General features: G+C 41.3%; 2 protein-coding genes across 3 annotated transcripts; both read left to right on the forward strand.

The window, feature by feature from the left end:
- LOC138041273 (uncharacterized) lies at window positions 1-2,714 on the forward strand. 2 transcript variants are annotated; one of them, XM_068887042.1, is made up of 2 exons: window positions 1-601; window positions 1,007-2,713. In XM_068887042.1, exons 1-2 carry the CDS (start codon window positions 88-90, stop codon window positions 1,408-1,410), a joined length of 918 nt encoding a protein of 305 aa, XP_068743143.1. In that variant the 5' UTR covers window positions 1-87; the 3' UTR covers window positions 1,411-2,713. The 2 variants fall into 2 exon arrangements, with proteins under 2 accessions (XP_068743143.1, XP_068743144.1); XM_068887043.1 differs by having other exon boundaries at window positions 7-601; window positions 1,010-2,714.
- A 10,126-nt stretch (window positions 2,715-12,840) lies between these two features.
- LOC138041274 (uncharacterized) lies at window positions 12,841-17,207 on the forward strand. Its single transcript, XM_068887044.1, has 4 exons — window positions 12,841-14,573; window positions 15,187-15,242; window positions 15,397-15,486; window positions 16,432-17,207. Exons 1-4 carry the CDS (start codon window positions 14,356-14,358, stop codon window positions 16,764-16,766), a joined length of 699 nt encoding a protein of 232 aa, XP_068743145.1. The 5' UTR covers window positions 12,841-14,355; the 3' UTR covers window positions 16,767-17,207.
- Window positions 17,208-17,692: the final 485 nt, after the last annotated feature.

Genomic DNA, 17,692 nt, shown 5'->3' on the forward strand with positions numbered 1-17,692 from the left:
CAATTCTGACCTCAGTGAAACAAAAGAAAAACGCTTGATTCATAACACAGTTTTAGGAACTCCTTACAACCAAGACAGGAAAAAGATATGCGGTTCTTCGTTCTTAAGTTTGCTTTATGCTGGGCTGGTGTGGCAGCCGCATTCGTTTACCAAACAGAGAACCACTCAAGGCCTAAACAAGAATGGCCTCTTGAGATTCAACAAGCACAAAATCGAATGCGTCGAGGCACCCTGGAATCTAAAAAAAGTGGCTATGGAGATGAGCTTGAGGAAGCACAAGAAAATGCCCTGAAGGAAAGAACTGAAGTCCCAAGTAAGCAAAATCTGAATCAGCGGACCAAAATCGTAGAAAAGTTCAACAATAGGAGACGATGCCTTCTTGGGTCCCTGGATGATTGCTACCCGGAGCTTTTCGATGCATCATTTGATTGCTCGAGTCCATGGGGATGGAGACCGGGCCCACTGTATCCAGAGTATGGACCAGATTTCCATCGTGGCTGGATGGGGCACGGGCATCCATTTGGATTTAACCATAACGGATTTGGGTGCCCATACAGAGGTCCAGGATGCTGTTGTGGATGTAACAATCCTGGAGGAAATTGTACGTAATATCCGTATAGTCAGTCATAGCTTCTTGCCTCATACTCGTAGAGACTGCAAGACGATGAAACACTGAGAGTCGAAACGTTTGAAAAGTATCCCCTTATGATGAAACGGTGATCTGGTGATTAGTTCAAATATCGACCTTATGTTAGTAAAATGAAGATTTTTTTGAAAGTCTTAATTCACCTTTGGTACTGAACATAATGACACAGGATGGTTTTGCTAATTTGCTTAGCACTGTTAACTTTAGCTTTGGGCGACTCTTAAAGAGTGCGTAGGATTGTCAGTTAGGTCTGGGAAAAGTTGGTAGGGAGAAATTAGAGACAGATTAGCTTAAATGCCTTTTAAGCTAAGGTGTGCATATTAAATTAAACTTAATTATTATTTATTTTCTATTTACCAGTAGGCTGTGGGAGTTGCAATGGAAACCATTGGCTTCCTTTCAACGATGTTGTTGGCAGTACACCAAAAGCGTCCAACGATATAAATCCAGCTAAACCTCAATCTTTTTTTGGAAAACCTAGTGGTCCTAAAGCTCCACTCAGAATAAATTCAGGAAAAACGAAAGCTGCTAGACGGGGATCCAAGCGTTTCGACGTTACGCATAACGCCGGTGATTCTGCTGGTGTGGCTTGGCCCTTGACTTCTGGGTATCCTTGTGACGCAAGCTATGGCAACTGGCCATGCCAAACACCGGTTCAGGAAAGTTCAATTGGTGACCGAGTTGTAGGAACTTTGTTTTTATGGAAACCAAATGGGAATCCTTCGCCGAACAAACATAAAAGTAAGAAAGCAAAAAGCTATTGATTTGGTATCAAGTGGCCAAATGCCTTCATGGCTAAATGGACAGCACATATAAAATATCCTATGTTGAAGTAGATTTTTTTTTTGTGAATGAGAAAAATCTATAGCATGCAACCAAGAATCTCTATTTTTGCTTTGCCGTGTGTGGTTACGAATTGACTTTCTTTACATCTCTGTTACCTCAATTGGTAATTCTTAATACGACTAAGAAAACGTTCCAATAGTGGCTTCTCTATGAAGTCTACTCGTAATCCTTTGACTAATGAAATATTTAACTAGTATGACGTATTTTCGTAAATAACATTAGCTTAAACGTTAATCAAGTACTGCAATATTCGAAAAAACGTGGAAAATAACAATGTTCTTAAAGATGTATCAACCAATGCAAAGTTAAGAGCAAAAAGAAAGTAAACTAAACCCAGTGGTTGTGTGGTCATTGTGTGCCTTCTACACTTGCGTAGAGACTGATCAGAAATTAGCATAGGGGAGGGGATATTTTCAAACTGCTACTTTAATTCTTACGATAACTTAAAACAATTGGCGATTTGCTTAAGGAAATTTAATCCAGCGGAAACATGAATCCTGAACGGAGTAGCGAGAACATGATGCTGTTGAGTTGAGTTGGTACTTTCACAGGCGCCCCAAGCTCAGTGTGAACATGGCCGACAAAAATATAAGGATGGAAGTTTGTCAACAGGAGGGAGGCGTGACTGTGATTGGACGACACGACTGAGTCAATGCAGTCATGTCTGGACCCAGGGGAATAAAGAAATTTGTGGTTGACAAAACTACGGTCTGCCACCCCGGTTAGGCTCAGTTCGTTATCAACGGTGGAGGTCGTGACCACTTTGGTGTGGAAGCGTACCTTTCAAAAGCTGTTTTCTCAGGACTGTTATTGCGTTCATGGTGTGTTGAGATGAAAGTTCAATCTTTGTCAATTGATTGTGATGTGGAATTGTGAGCGTGGGAACATTTCATCCAGGAATATTTAACTCAAATTGGTGGCACCTGAGAATTTAGTCTCCAGCCTTAGGATTTTATTATACCGTTGACAACCACGAAGTTGAAAAATGGCTCAATTCGCGTCGGATCTGGAAAATAACCACACAGGAAGGAAGCCATCCACGGTGGCAATAAGGATAGGCTTTTTAACTGAGATTTTTTTTATATCATTATCTTCTTTATCGGGGTTCCCATACAAATCCTTATATTTTTGTCGGCCGTGCTCACACTGAGCTTGGGGCGCCTGCGGTACATTTATATTTTGCATGGCTTGCTTCGATTTTGTGTATGGTATGTTTACGTGTATGTTTGCTTGTTGTAAGTAATATACAATGATATTAAAACATCTCTGAATAATGATATTTTTCATTGGGGGCTCTGGGATAATCGGAAAAAGCCCGAGTTCTCGGCCTTCGCGGGAGTCGAACCAACGACCTTAGCATCAGATTACTAGTTCAATGCTCTACCGCTGAGAGACTCGTGGGAGCTCGGCCATTAATTAAACTAGGTTCTCTGGCCCTTTGTCAAAAGTCTCGACACTTTTCTGGTGTCACAATTTCCTCTTCATCTGGAGAAGGGAGAGGTTTACAGCTCATCAATTTTCACAATCATTTCGTTGTTGCTATCTTGAAAACATACTAAAAGACCAGCTTTTTAAAACAAGCGGATGGCAGTTTAACAAATGGCTTTATGGGCCCGAAAAGTTATCGGGACTTTCGGGAAATCTGTCCCAGGTGACAATTGTCCCGCCATACTGCTAGGACCGAAATTGCCGAAATGGTGCTTTCCCTAATGAAACGGATAACTGAGATAGAAATTGTTAACTCCTGTAGATGAAATGAAGAGATAGTATTTTTTTATTGGTGACTCGGGAAAACTCGGAAAAAATCCTAGTTCTTTGCAGAAGCCGACCCCAAGACCTTCCGATTACTAGTAAAAACATGTTTGTATGATAACTTTTTTTGCTTCCCCTCTCCTCTTTTAATTCCTCAAAAAGTCCATCACATAGACCCGATATAGCACTTAAAAAATCATATTTTTCAGTTTTTTTTTTCTGTTTGATGTCAAAAGTGTCATCTTTCAAACTTTCTTTTATTCTAAATCTCGCAATTTTGAGAGTCGTGGATCAGTTAAATACCCACGTAGTGGACTGAAATTTGTAGATTACACAGTATCCTGTCAAAATACAACTATTCACATCACAAGTGCTACTCAAAGATACCAATTGGAGGCTCAACAATGGGATAATTGTCCAAAGAAAAACTTTTCAATTCGTCTCATTAACACCTGTGAGTCTCTTCAAGCGTGCAAAAGTTCCATGGAAACAGCAAGTGTTCAATACCTGATCTGTCTTAACTTTGTGAGTGTTCATCTCTTTGAACAGGGAGTACGTGAAACGAATTCAGTTCACCTATGGAGAGAAATGGTCACAAATGAAAGAAAAAAACCTGTTTCTCCTACTGTAACGGGTGTTTGGCCCCTACTTCAGCGTGCAAAAATGTATGGGAGTTTACCTGAAATACAACACTTAAATGATCTCATAATTCCTACTTTTCATGGCACGAACGATCATTTTACCAGAATCATCAGCGAACAATGAATATCCTCGGGTTTTTCTTATCAACAATTTCCCTTACTTCCTTGCTCCCTAACACGAGCTCCTACCAAGAAAAGATGGATGAAGACAAGGAACTCAAGGAGCTAGGTGACAACATAAAGTTCTATCACCGAAATCTTGCCTCGAAATTCACGAACTTCGCGTGTCGACGAAGAGAAGGAAGAACGAAATTCTCTACAAATACTGGACCCTTCCAGTTTCGTTCGTCGACATCAAAACGTTTCTATCCTCATATGCCAATTAGAAATGAATATTTCTTCCAAAGTTCGCCATATGATAACAGATGGTTGCCGATAGTTCATGATCCATTGTGGTCGGAGTATGGTTGGGCAGATGGATTCTATTTTTCTGCCAATGGAGCCTACAATAGACATAGATTGGGCCACGGAGGCTGGCTTCAAAACCTTCCCCATTTTGGATACAACCAGGGTACCTGTAGACAATGGTGCTGTAAGTAGAATGAAGCGCCCTCACCTTCTGGTCTTCAAGGAACAGCAAACCCAAGCAAAAGGGATAAACAAATTCAGATTAAACAAAGCAGTACACAAATTCTGACAAAATTACGGAGGCTTTTACTTCGCAAATATTATTGACGTCTACTGCTTTAAGGACATGACACCAGTACCTCATGGTATACTGACGTAAACCGCAAACAAGTTATTGGTCGCCACTGACTATACACCTCCATAGTTTACTTCCTTTGGATATAGCAACCACCCTCTACTACCCAAACTACTACGTACATAGCTACGTATTTAACACTCATTCAAAGTATCTGGCCGGGAACTTAAGGGGTGACCTGCCATGCACTGGCTAAAGACGATAAGGTATCATGATGAAATAAGCTCGTATCATGAATAAATTACAATTCCGAATAAAGCACCTCATCATTAGCAAAAACCTCAGTTTTAAAATTAAGGTTAAATACAAGGTCATACATATAAAGTAGGAATAAATGGGGACCTAAGACAGAACCCTAGGAGACGCCAGAGCTGACTTTGCACGAGGGACATAATGAGTTCGATTCAGCGGGAAGTTCTCAACCCAAAGAAGACAGCAAAATAGTTGAACTTCATTAAGAGGCGTTGGTGAGGCACTGAGTCAATCACGAGGATATCTGTCCTAATTCGTTTATCCAAGGAAGACAACCAGTCATTAAGGACAGAAATAAGTTGGGTTTCCGTTGGTATAAGCCTTCCCGTGTTGATGAGGGATTAAAATATTTTGAGATTCAAGGTGGCTGCAAAAGATATGCTCCATTATTTTACATGTCAAGGAAATCGGTCTGCAGTTCTTTGCCGAGGAGTTTGAGTAATTAAATGACTTACTCAAAATTGTCGAAAGGTTTGAGTTATACTAAAGCCATATAATCCAATTAGAATTAGAAGAAAGGGTTAAAATAAAACTAACAGAAAAACCGGTCTTGAAACTGCATACTCTTGTATGATACTCCAAAAACTGTTAGAAAAAAACTCCCTTCAATCCTTCCTTCGTCAGTTCGCATTTTGTCCTCTGACCTGACGGAATAAAAACATTAACACTAAACAGACCATAATTTAATTCAAGAGTACCTTTCATTAACTCTCCTTCCTTAAAATAACTGTTTGTACGGGTTATTATTTCACTAATCAGGTTAAGTTCTAGTATCAAACAAGAGGCGTAGAAAGCAAACGGCTGCTGCAAGAAGACTATTAAAAAAAGCAATTCCCAAATTTCTTTTGCTAATCTGTCAGATAACTTTGAGGAAGAAACTCGTTTCAATGCAAATTTGTAATTCCAATCAACCGGCCATTTTGGCATTTACTGGCGATGTCATCTGTCGTCAAAAATTAGGTAAGGCAAAACAGAACATGGTTCGAATAAATTCTAGGTTAAACCAAATGAGCTATTTTTCGCTGTGCCGCTAAATTATTTTTTTCGAAATCGCTTTTTGCTTCTTACAAGTACTGTATGTAGCACCAGAAAATATTTCGCACATTGACCTGTCGCTTTGTTAGGGGACCACTAAGTGGTCCTTTTTAATCGGGCCATTCTATTTGAGAACTGGAAAAGTTATGGAAGTGGAAAGGTAAAACCAAAAGAGCACTGTAATCAAGAAAGCATTTTCTTTCCAATTAACAAAAGTGGCATGTCATGTGAAATAGGGGCACTAAGGCTGGTGGAGGAGCTGTAGCGCCACTAGATCAAGACGACAAGTCACTGGTGGAAATTGCTAAGAGTGTATATAGAAGGCTTTGCATGGTAAATACCCAAACGTTTGACTAATCCGCTGCAAACACAAAACCTTTATCCAAAACGACTTAAAACTCTAATGGGACAATTTGCTTTACCTGCCAAGTCCTCCACAACTGCTTAAGTGTATATCTTACAGTGCATACTAGCGTCACATGATACGGATTAGGGTAAAATCAACTTAAGCAATTTCCGTAAGTGTTTAAACTTTGTCTATCATAACGTCCTTTTAGAAGAGTTGCATGCTCTGGGAGTCCGTGAAGTCATCATTGGATGCATTGGGTCCTATTCTTCAGAGGTTAGGGTGGAATCAACTTGTCTCCAGCAGTTACTCCCAGAGGAGTTATCTATTGTAACGGAGAACACAAAAAAGAACGTCTTAGCCCAAAAGGAATTAATTAAAATAATTGGGAACACGGCGTTCTCGGGAAGGCCTGCCAACAATATTAGTGTTCTCTAATGGGAAATCGGAAGTATCTAAAATTTTGTACATTCAATCTTTTTGAATATCTGTTCAAGGTAAATAACAATATCTTTTTTAGACTGAAAAGACCGATCAGCAAAATCAAAAGATTTGCTGGTATAAACCAGTGATTACTAAAAATAGTAATATTATAAAGAGGTAAAAAAAAAAGATGAAAAAGTATTAAGATATATATCAAATACAAGGTGTTACAAATGAACCCACTGGGAACTCGGAAAAATCCGAGCCCCCAGATGGGATTTGAACCCACGACCCTCCGTGATCTAGTACGGATGCTCTAACCACTGAGCTACTGGAGACTCTATGGTGAGCAAGGGTGAAATGTGGGTATTTGACTCGAGCTGCATCACGCAGCCACAGAGTCAAATATCGACTGACATCATGGCTCATAACTGCCTCGCGTAGTCACACTGAGAGCATCATTGAAATACAGTTGCCTGTATCCCCGTGAACGATGCGGCCAACCAACCACCAAAGTGAGCGAATGTGAGACAATGGTTAACATATATCAAATACAAGGTGTTACAAATGAACCCACTGGGAACTCGGAAAAATCCGATCGAGTCTCACTTTCGCTCACTTTGGTGGTTGGTTGGCCGCATCGTTCACGGCGATACAGGCAACTGTATTTCAATGATGCTCTCAGTGTGACTGCGTGAGGCAGTTACATGTATGAGCTATGCTGTCAGTCGATATTTGACTCTGTGGCTGCGTGATGCAGCTCGAGTCAAATACCCACATTTCACCCTTGCTCACCATAGAGTCTCCAGTAGCTCAGTGGTTAGAGCATCCGTACTAGATCACGGAGGGTCCTGGGTTCGAATCCCATCTGGAGCTCGGATTTTTCCGAGTTCCCAGAGGGTTCATTTGTAACACCTTGTATTTGATATATGTTAACCATTGTCTAGTATTCTACCAAATCCCGGTGACGTCACTTCCGGTTAACATGAGATGCACACGTGCCGCCGTGGATAATCAGTACACATGGCGAAGCCGTGGAGTTCAGAGCTATTGTGGTCTCCGGGTTTTTATTCTCTTTATTTGTCCTTACTATTGTAGGTAAGAAAATAATGTCGCTTCAATTAACTTCTTGTTGTTGTTTTATTCAGTTTATCCCGAAAACTAAGCCTGAGGAAGGAAAGTGCAACGAGGAAAAATTGACGTTTCATAAGTTGTCGTTTAGAAGCTGTTAACCTATGTCGAGAGCCTTATGTGCCTCGCTTTTCGCCGTCCTATCCAATATGGAGGCGGTTATTAAGGGAAAGAAAGTTATAGTTTCCCTTCAAGTCCTGACATTTTCAACATTTGAGGGAAAGAAACTTATAGTGTCCCGAGCTCAAATAGACCACGACGGACACGTGGATGCCGGATAACAGTGCATTGCAACTAGTTTTCATTTTATTCTCATCTTGCTCGAGACTCTTTTGCCTCGCTTTTCGCCGTCCTATCCAATGTGGAGGCGGTTGTTAGGGTAAGAAACGTTAAGCTATAGTTTCCCTTTGAGTCCTAATGTTTTCAACAGTTGACGGAAAGAAGGTTACAGTTTACCTCGCGAGTTGACGTGTTCTTCAACGGACACGTGGATGCCCGAGAACTGTGCTTGGCAATCGCTTCTCCTTGCTGGAGCCGCTTCTAGTTTAGCGAAATGGCTATACGAAGGGAAACATAATTTTTTTTTTTCCCGAATTTGAGGTTCTTGGTCCTTCAGAACTCAATATTTTTCGGTTGTTTACATTTTAGCAACCACACAAAACTTAGATGAGGGGCCTCCCCACCGCTTCCTTCCTCGAGGAAAGCAGAGCTACAGGGATAGTCGCTTCCCTGAAACAAGAGCTTAGTAAGAGATTTAAGCTAAATTTAGGGCTCTGAATGAGCTCCGAAAGTGATCAGGATAAGCCCTCTGATGGTGATGACTAACACTCAGAGGTTTCACCTGTGCTTACTGGTGTCTTGCAAGTTACTTAGGGGAGTCCCCTAGGTCAAGCTTTGACAACTTAGCAGAGGAGTTCTCGGCAACTGACAAAACAGGTGCGCCAGTTAACGCCAAGCTGGCCACTATGCTAGAAGACCTTATCAAAGGTGATCTCCCTAAAACAAAGCTAAAGGGGCTGGTGGAAAAATACTTAAGACCAGAAAATTGCTAATCGCTAGTCTCCTCAAAAGTGAACAGAACTATTTGTAATCGGTTGTCTCCAAGTAGGGATGATCTCTGTTTACAAACATTGTTTTTGTTATTCAAGTGTGCCAATCACAGGAACTAAAGACCCTTTGGGACAGCTAATGAGGCACTGGTTGGCATATTAATTACAATAGGTGACGTCAACGTTATATTCGCTATACCAAATCCTCAGACAGGGCTCTTCAGAAAGCTCGACAGTTTTTTTTTGTTTTCTCATTTTGTGCCACCATCAATGCCTGTGATAAAGCATCAGGCGAGCCGGCTCTAGGCTACTCTCCCACATTCCCCTGTTCTAGCACTGGCAGGAACCCGGGAACTGAATCTTCGTGGCCGAGAATCTCTGAAACCAGAACTGAACGCCCAGTTTGCTTCTCGAGAGGTGGTAAGTCATATTCTGCAATGCCTTTGTTAGGGGAGAAGGGGCTCCTACCAAATGCTACCACAACCAAGGAGAAGCAAGGCCGTCAACCATGATCCCAGTCCAATAAGAAGACAAATTGCTAAACTGTAATCCTCAGGTTGGTTACATGAGTAATGTTGATACCGTTTTTAGGTCAGTTGCACCATTGCAAGCTGGCCAATTGCGAATAGCAAGGTTGACTTCCGACCCGTTTATCTTGCAGTGTGTATCTAGCTGTGAACTTGAATTCAAATTTTCTGTTATTGAGCAAGAAGCTATTGATGCAGGAATTAATGATCTATGAACGGTGTCAGTCGGAAACAGGGGAAATTGTTTCTCCGATATTCCTATGACCAAAAGAGGAACCTGGGGCTCATAGTGTTATTTTCAGTTTGAAGTCTTTAAATCAAACATCGACCTACTGTAAGTTCAAGTTGTTCCATATGGTTGATGAAACCTGGGTTTTTTATGCCCTATGGACCTTCCCAATTTCTTAAATTTCATCGCTATATTGCCAACCCTCAGAAAATAACTCAAGTTTGTATCGAGGGGTCTTCTGTTCCGTTTTTGGTCCCTACCCAAGGGACTGACAGGTAGTCCTTGCATCTTTACCAGGGTGTTAAAATCAGTTTTTTTTCCACCATACGTACCCTGTACGGATTTAATTGCTTGGGTTATATTGATAATTCTTTTTACATGGAGGATTCTGAGGAGGCCTGCCTTAAGGCTACCTCACATACTGCCCAATTATTTACGCGCTTGCGTTTTGTGTTTTACCCGACCCAGTCTGTTTTTCACCCTACGCAGTGCCTAGAGTTCTTCGGATTCCTGTAAAAATATTCATATATTCTTAGCCTTAACGGAGGCTGACAAAGTCGTTGTTTTGTGCCACTAAGCTTTGTGCGCCCAGTAGTTCTCAATCCATGAAGTTGCCACACTGATAGGAACATTAGCGTCTACTTTCCTTGGGTTGGAGTTTGGTCCTTTGTAGTATAGACACTTGGAATGGGACAAAGAATTGGCACACCTCTCATAAGGGTTTTCGTTGTAAACATGCCTCCGTCTGCTGACAGCATTGGTGCGGTTAGAGTGGTGAGTCATCTCTGTCTCCACAGGTTTCCGGGTCATTACGATTTCCCCAAATATCGCTTTTACAGTGGATGCATCACGCATGGGTCGGGGTGCCATAATGCACTAAACGCAAACTGAGTATTCTTGAACTGCCTTCCGTGGGGCAGGGGACTACATGTATGTCCCTACTCGGGTCAGTGTCCATGCTGCGCATCAGGAACATGCCTTACAACATGCCTGCTATTTCCTACATCGGTGGCATTGGGGATGCAGGAACAAGGAATGCAATACAATTGCTAAGGTAATTTGATTATAGGCCCTTTGAGAAGCATAGTCGGCGTTTCTGCTGCGCGTCAACCGGTGCGGTTTAATGTAACTGCAGATTCTCTATCGCGCCGTTTTGAAGATGGGATCATAATGGGAACTGAATCGCATTATTTACTTGTATATATATGGGATTTTGTTGTTCCCCAGATTGACCTGTTTGCAAGTAGAATCAACCATCAAACTAGTGCCTATGTTTCCTGGAAGCATGACATGAAAGCATCATAGGTGGGTGCTTTCCCTGTGAATGGGTCACAATTCACTAACAATTACATTTTCTCATGGGGATGCTCACCCTCTGAGCCCAGAACGGCAACCCCTGGCATGCAAGGTGTCAGGCGACAGTTCATTAGGGCAACATTCCGGGCGAGGTTGCCAACTTACTAATGTCCTCTTGAATAATTAGCGGCAGCAAAGCAGTAATATGTTCACATCCGCGCAAATGCATGGCGTGCATCTGGTCTACAAGAGAAAACTGATCCATTACATCCGAGTGTGAACAACGTGTTAACGTTTCTCCACGCCTTTCATATTAACCGACTATCATACTCGACGATTAGTACGGCTTGCTCAAGCTGTTTAAAGGGATTGAATTTCCTGGTTGTCACTACGCTGTGACTGACCATCCTTTTATAGTGCGCTACCTGTAGGGTGTGTTCAACTCTTGCATGCTTACTCCTCGATATCAGGTAACATGGGATCTTATGCCTGTCCTAAAGTATATAGGACTATTGTATCCTCTAAGCAAGCTGTGTCTCGGAGGGACTGACCCTTAAACCGCGAGCTTTAACATATGGGCAGCGGTGTCAAACACTGTTATTTTCTGAGGATCGATGCTATGGAGAAAACTACTGATTATTATTTATGTTCTACATACAAGATCATTGTAAAGCAGGACAGACCGGGGAAAAATCCTCATGCGATTTTTTGGTTGGGAAGAACCCTAAAGTACCCGAAAGAACCACTTACTCTACTCTAGAACGCTATCTTGGTAAAAACCCAGCTTGTTTCGTTACCATGGCAATGGCCGTCTTCTCCTTTCATATGTCATACCTTATCGGCGCATTGGTACGAATGCGAATGGGCGATGAATTAAAGCTGTTATGGAAGCAAGTGTAGTAGATACAGGAAGGTTTAATGCTCACAGCGCCAAATGAGCAGCTACATCGAGAGCAGGCAGGTGATTCCAACTGATGAAATCCTGAAACATATCGAATGATCTTGAGAATCTGCTTTTCAGGAGTTCTATAACAAACCCGTTAGTGCTGGAAACAGCTTTGCTGGAGCTGTGCCAGGTCGATAAGTTGGTTTTGTGGATTGGAATAGTTGTGTTCACGTTTATTGCTGTAAAATATCATGTTAACCGGAAGTGACGTCACCGGGTTTTTTGTAGAATTAGACAATTAAACGAGCCTTACCTGTAAGGTGAAGTTTGATTGTGATTCTGCCAATTCCCTGGTGACTCTGTGAGGGTTAACATGCCTTCCCTCACACTTTTTCTACTTGCAGCCCCTTGTTCTTCCATTTTCCTCTGTATTCATTTGTATCTTCATAACCATGTCCACAACTTTTGAAAGTCTGATTATCCATGGCGGCACGTGTGCATCTCATGTTAACCCCCACTGCCTCACCAGGGGTTTGGGAGAATCACAATCAAACTTCACGTTACAGGTAAGGCTCGTTTAATTTTCTTATTAAGATATGTAAAAAAAATATACAGAGGATCACTTCTCGAATCGAGATATTAAGACTGACGGACACTACAGATATGCAAATTTACATCGAGAATTGAAAAATAATGGAATAATTTTTACTTAAAAGCCCTTATAGTAGGGGTATTGCGAATGTTTCTTGGTAGAAAATTCCATTTACGGTCGGCCGCACTCTTAAAACTACAGTGGCCATAGTTGACTTGGCTGTCATACCGTCCATTAGCGAGCTACCTCTGGAATTACGATCATGTAGCTCAGAGAGTTTGACTAAGCATCCTTTCAGTTGGCGTGGGCAGTCTATGTTGTTTATGATTTTGTACAGAAGTTGTAATCTCATGAACCCTTTTCTGCTGCTTAAAGATAGCAGCGTTAGTTTCGATCGCATGAATTGTGTACAATACTTGCATAATACGCATAGCTTGGTAAATTTTGAAGACGTATACACTGAGGCTCATTGTGTTTAGCTGCGGCACACTGACGAGGATCAACAACAGCTGTCTGCGTCTGTTTTCTAGTTTGATCATGCTAGGTTTGGCCGATCGTAGTTCCATTTTGAAGAGAATACCTTCGTGAAAGTTGTTTGACCTGTCCGAACAGTGGTGTGTTTATGCTTATCACTGTTTGTGTTGATCCGACGTAAGGCATAGATCGTTGCACGTCTTTTCAGTCTTTAGTGTTAAATGTGTATCAAGTAAAGTATTGTTGTTGCTGCCATCTTATTTGCTGTGCTTATTATTGAACAACCTAGCCAATAATTGAAATACAAGGGTCAAATATGTACATGGGCTCGATTTCCAGCCATTTTTGGACCGCGGTCAACATCATCCTCCCGACGAACGGCTGGGTCACTGGTCCGCGTCGTTTGTCCATGACGTAGTACCCGTCGCAATTGTGTCTTTTATTCAGCCAATTGTATTTTGCACTTGGCAGGCAGGCGACTTTCTGATTGGTGAAAAATACAATGTGCTGGACCAGTCATCCATCGTGGTGTGTGCGAAGGAACGCGGGCACACCAAACGGCAGGTCAATCGAGCCTAATATGTAGATGACGAAGTTATTGTAGTAATAATTCCGAGGTCTTCTAGTAGCATTCTACCTATTTCTTCGAATGTCACCTGTTACTTTGCTATTACAATAAGGTAAGGGTAAAGCTTATCTCAGCGTAAACGCAGATGTTTATCTTTAATCGAGGAGCAGCATTTCGGGAACTCCTTGTGCGTTAATTGTCTGTATTTCGAGATACGAATGGTGTTGGGATAGCTTCGTGACATTTAAATACGAACTGTAATTTATTTATCGCATTCATGCCTTTGACGTTTATATTCATATGTATAATTATTACTAGTTCCTCGTGGAATTTAGTCTAGTGCTACGAGAGAATTGAATAAGCATAATAAATAATAACATAAATACTTCCCCTTCTTTATTTTAAATAAAGTGCTCATTCATACATTAAAACTGATATGATCAGAAAGACAACAAAGCTCTACGCTCTCTTTTAGGAAAACTGAAGGTCTCGTAACGTGTTCACCAAAATGAAGGTAATTACCGTTAATTCGATTAAATCGATAAAGCAGAGTCGAAGGCAACGATTAAATGTTTGTCCATTCCTTTTCAATAAAGCAAACAGAAAATAAAGAAGAACAGCAATTACCGTTTGACAGTAGGACTGCTGGTACCTGACAATTATTTGGAATGAAACAAGAAATCACCCACTTACATTTGCGATATTGTGATATCTCTAACCTGTTTTTTGAAGCGTTGACAAAAAGGAGGCGTCAAATATTGAATGAAGCTGTGATGTAAGATTTGTAATGTATATGGGGGTGTCGCCAAATTTTCAACAAACAATTCATATAGAGAAAATGTCTCGAATGGAGAATTTTCAATGAATTTCTGTTCACAAAGAATATGGAATTCATATAGATGGAAATGAAATCTGCTTCCTTCTTGCATGTGGTGTATTGTGTAGTGTTACTCCATGCTGCCTTTCTAGTACTGTCGGAAGGAATTCTACAGGAAAAGGAGAAGCACTCATGTAGGATATACCAGGTAGAAAAGAAACATGGTAATTTCAAAGGTAAAGGTGTACAGGTAAATGGGAAGGTCTCGGGCAAGTCGATCTCTGGAGGAAGCGTTTCGAGGTAAGAGTACCAGTCCGGTTATTTGTTCTTATTTACGTTCTTCGTACTGAGGAAGCGACGTTTAATGTATGATTTGTTCGATGGCGTTTAGCATAGTTTGATTGCGAATATAAAAAGATGAAGAACCATTCAAACATTCACAAGAAAAAGATTTGTTTTAACAAGAGAAGCCATTAGCTTCCTTGAATATACCTCTTAGTCCAGGACAAAATGATCGCTGACCAGTAAACAAAGATCCTGAGATTCCGTCTCAACACCAGAATCTAACCACACCTAAGTTGTACCAGCACAAGGAGCTGTGTAAGACAATTTCGCAAGAATCGACAATAAACCATGGTCCTCTCTGTCGCCAGAAGAAGACAAAATAGCAGGCTGCAAGTATGCGCAAACCAAGGGCCATCGTTGAAAAAAGCTGATCCTCTAGAGCAGTTGCAAACCTATGTATAACATCATCAAAGGTTTTGCGGATAATGATGTCTTAATGACCATCTTGCCACCTGTGTTTGTCAATAACTGAGCTACCACTCCCCAATATAGTTCCGTCCAGGATTTCTATCCCGTGCGATATTTGAATTTTTAATCACATAAATCATACTATTTCTCCCTGTTGCAGACCCGAGTGCACAACAGCTTTTAGTGTAGATCAAGTGAGACCAAAGATTAGATGTGGTACGTAGGCTACGATGTGGCGTGTCACCCTCAGAAATAAATAAGGAATGACTTTTTAATGCTCTCATACTTTAGAACGCTTCTAACAATAGTTTTTCAATTAAAAAATGGTCGTATTAGCTCTCTCTCAACAAAAGCTTCTTTTTCTTTACAGGTTGCCATTATTGTCATCACTTTCAGCCATGTGTGGGTGGTTGCATGCCGCCGTGTTGTGACTGTCACAAAGAGCCTCATTGTGATGAAGGTTTGTCAACCGAAGTCCGCATGCGCACGAAATTATTAGACACGGTGACTTCGATATAACTCTACGAGTCTTTCCAAGATAAAATATTTGCATGTGGTAAAACATCGATTCCCTACGAGATAAAGGGGTTTAACATGGCATGATAGAGGGGTTTAACATGATTGTGCGGATGAAAGGTGGTCACGTTTTAGAAATGGACTTGTAGTGGATAGCAATACTGGAGAAAAAAAGAGCGAAGACCTTTCCATTTTTCGAATCTTTTAAGTACCATTACCACAAAAGAAGAAAGAAAGATGTTAACGATGTTAATTGCAGTGTGTCCTTTTCGTCTCTTCACGAGGGGTGGCCGTACCATGATTTACAAGTACTCATAGGATTTTGGCCTCCAGTCAATTGAAGTTTTTTCATACTCGAGTTACGTTTGCTTTGAATTGTTGTTCATTGCACTTCTGCTATGAAGGAACCCTAAGCAATTTGAATTTCTTTTGAGCCATTCGAGACAAACAGAAGACAGGCTAAGGCTCTAGCCAATCAGCCAGCTAAATCCAGTCTTCTCCTGTTCTAAATCTACTTTGAGCAAATTTCTGACCCATGAGTTCATTTCGTATCTTCTAGTTAGCGCGACAAAAAGAACCCTCTTGGGGAGTCGTAAGTTTACCTCCCAGCAAACATGGGCCACCCATTTGAAATGCAAGTCTTTATACCATCTCAGATCGGAAGTTACTGTAGTGTTTTTGAGACTTGTCAATCATTTATGTAAATGACCCACGCGTTCTAGGAGCTAGGGCTTTTTGTATTTTGTAGTCGTCATGTCTGTTTAGTAAATACTGTTGTGTTCGGACAAGTGGTTTCAAGTGTTTATTTGACCGTAAACATCACAGTTACGAATGTCAGAATGCTTCATTCTTTGGCCCATTATTTTGCCACATATCTTCCTTTTTTTAGGTTGCTGGTGTCCAATACCCGGCAAAGAAGAAAAACCGGAGGAGAAGCCACAAGCGGAGCCATGTTGCTGCCCAATGGGTTGCCCCTGTTGCCATCACGTTCATCATCATCACTATCACTGTTGCTGTCCGTGTTGCCATTGTTGTCACTGTTGCTGTCCTTGTTGCTGTCATTGCTGTCACTACAAGAGATCTCCTTGTCTGCTGTCATCAATCTTGTCTGCCGGGACATTCCATCCAAGCTTGAGCCCTATCGAGGCTGTTTTTCATAGCCCTTTCAGTTGCAGCTTTCAGGAATGCCTTCCCCTTTTTCATGGACCATTAAGAGTTTACTAATAGAGACATCATCTAAAATGAGTTGGCCTTTGAGACTATGGAGAGCTTTAAAGAAACCAAAGGGTCCTTTCAGTGTTTTACGAATAAATGATTTTAATAATGTGTGTTCTTCCCACATCAATTGGCTGCTTGTTGCATTGTACAGCTTAGGTTGATAACTTGCACCGAACAAGGCAGTTTTCACTCACAACGGACCAATGTATTTTGAAGTTTGGTTGTTAAAGCAATGAATTTTCCAGCCTAAGGCCCTTCATCTTCGCTTCTCGCTACTTAGATATCATTACAAATGAGGACTCGCATCGCAATTCATATTCCCAAACGTCGAAAATATCATGATATCAGTAACGAGTAACTACAGAGTACTGCAGTTTCAATCATTATTACGTTCCAATCAACACGATTGCACGATTATTGATGAAACCAACTTGCTCTTTTGCGAGGTCTTAAGTTACATGGCGTGCAACAAAACGTTAAGTAACGGGTAGAAGTGATGCCATGTTGCTTAAGACAGATTTCGGAAACGATCATTTGGTTTCGGTTTTGTTTGGGACATATTATTTTAGTGATTAAATGATCATTGATTACTCTAGTAAAATGTTAATTAGGGTGACGTGGATTGCAGTCAGAAAGAAAATCTTGATGAACCTCAGCGTTAAGGCAACTAAGAAATCTTTCTGCTTCAAGCAGCAGTGCTCGTAGCACGTAGCACGTAACAAGTTGCACGTAAAATGTAACACGTAGTCTGTAGTTAGTATTTTCGCGCCATCAGCCCTGTACACGACCCAGTGCTCTAGACTTCGCGAACACGCATCAAAAGGTAGTCCGTAGTCCGCAGTCCGTTGTCGGTGTGTTTTTAAGTCCCTGTTCAGCGACAGCAAGGACCTTAAGATCTACTACAGCGACGTCAACGAAAACGTCACCTAAAA

The sequence above is a fragment of the Montipora capricornis genome, chromosome 3 (genome assembly GCF_036669925.1).
Source record: "Montipora capricornis isolate CH-2021 chromosome 3, ASM3666992v2, whole genome shotgun sequence".
Taxonomy (NCBI): Eukaryota; Metazoa; Cnidaria; class Anthozoa; order Scleractinia; family Acroporidae; genus Montipora; species Montipora capricornis.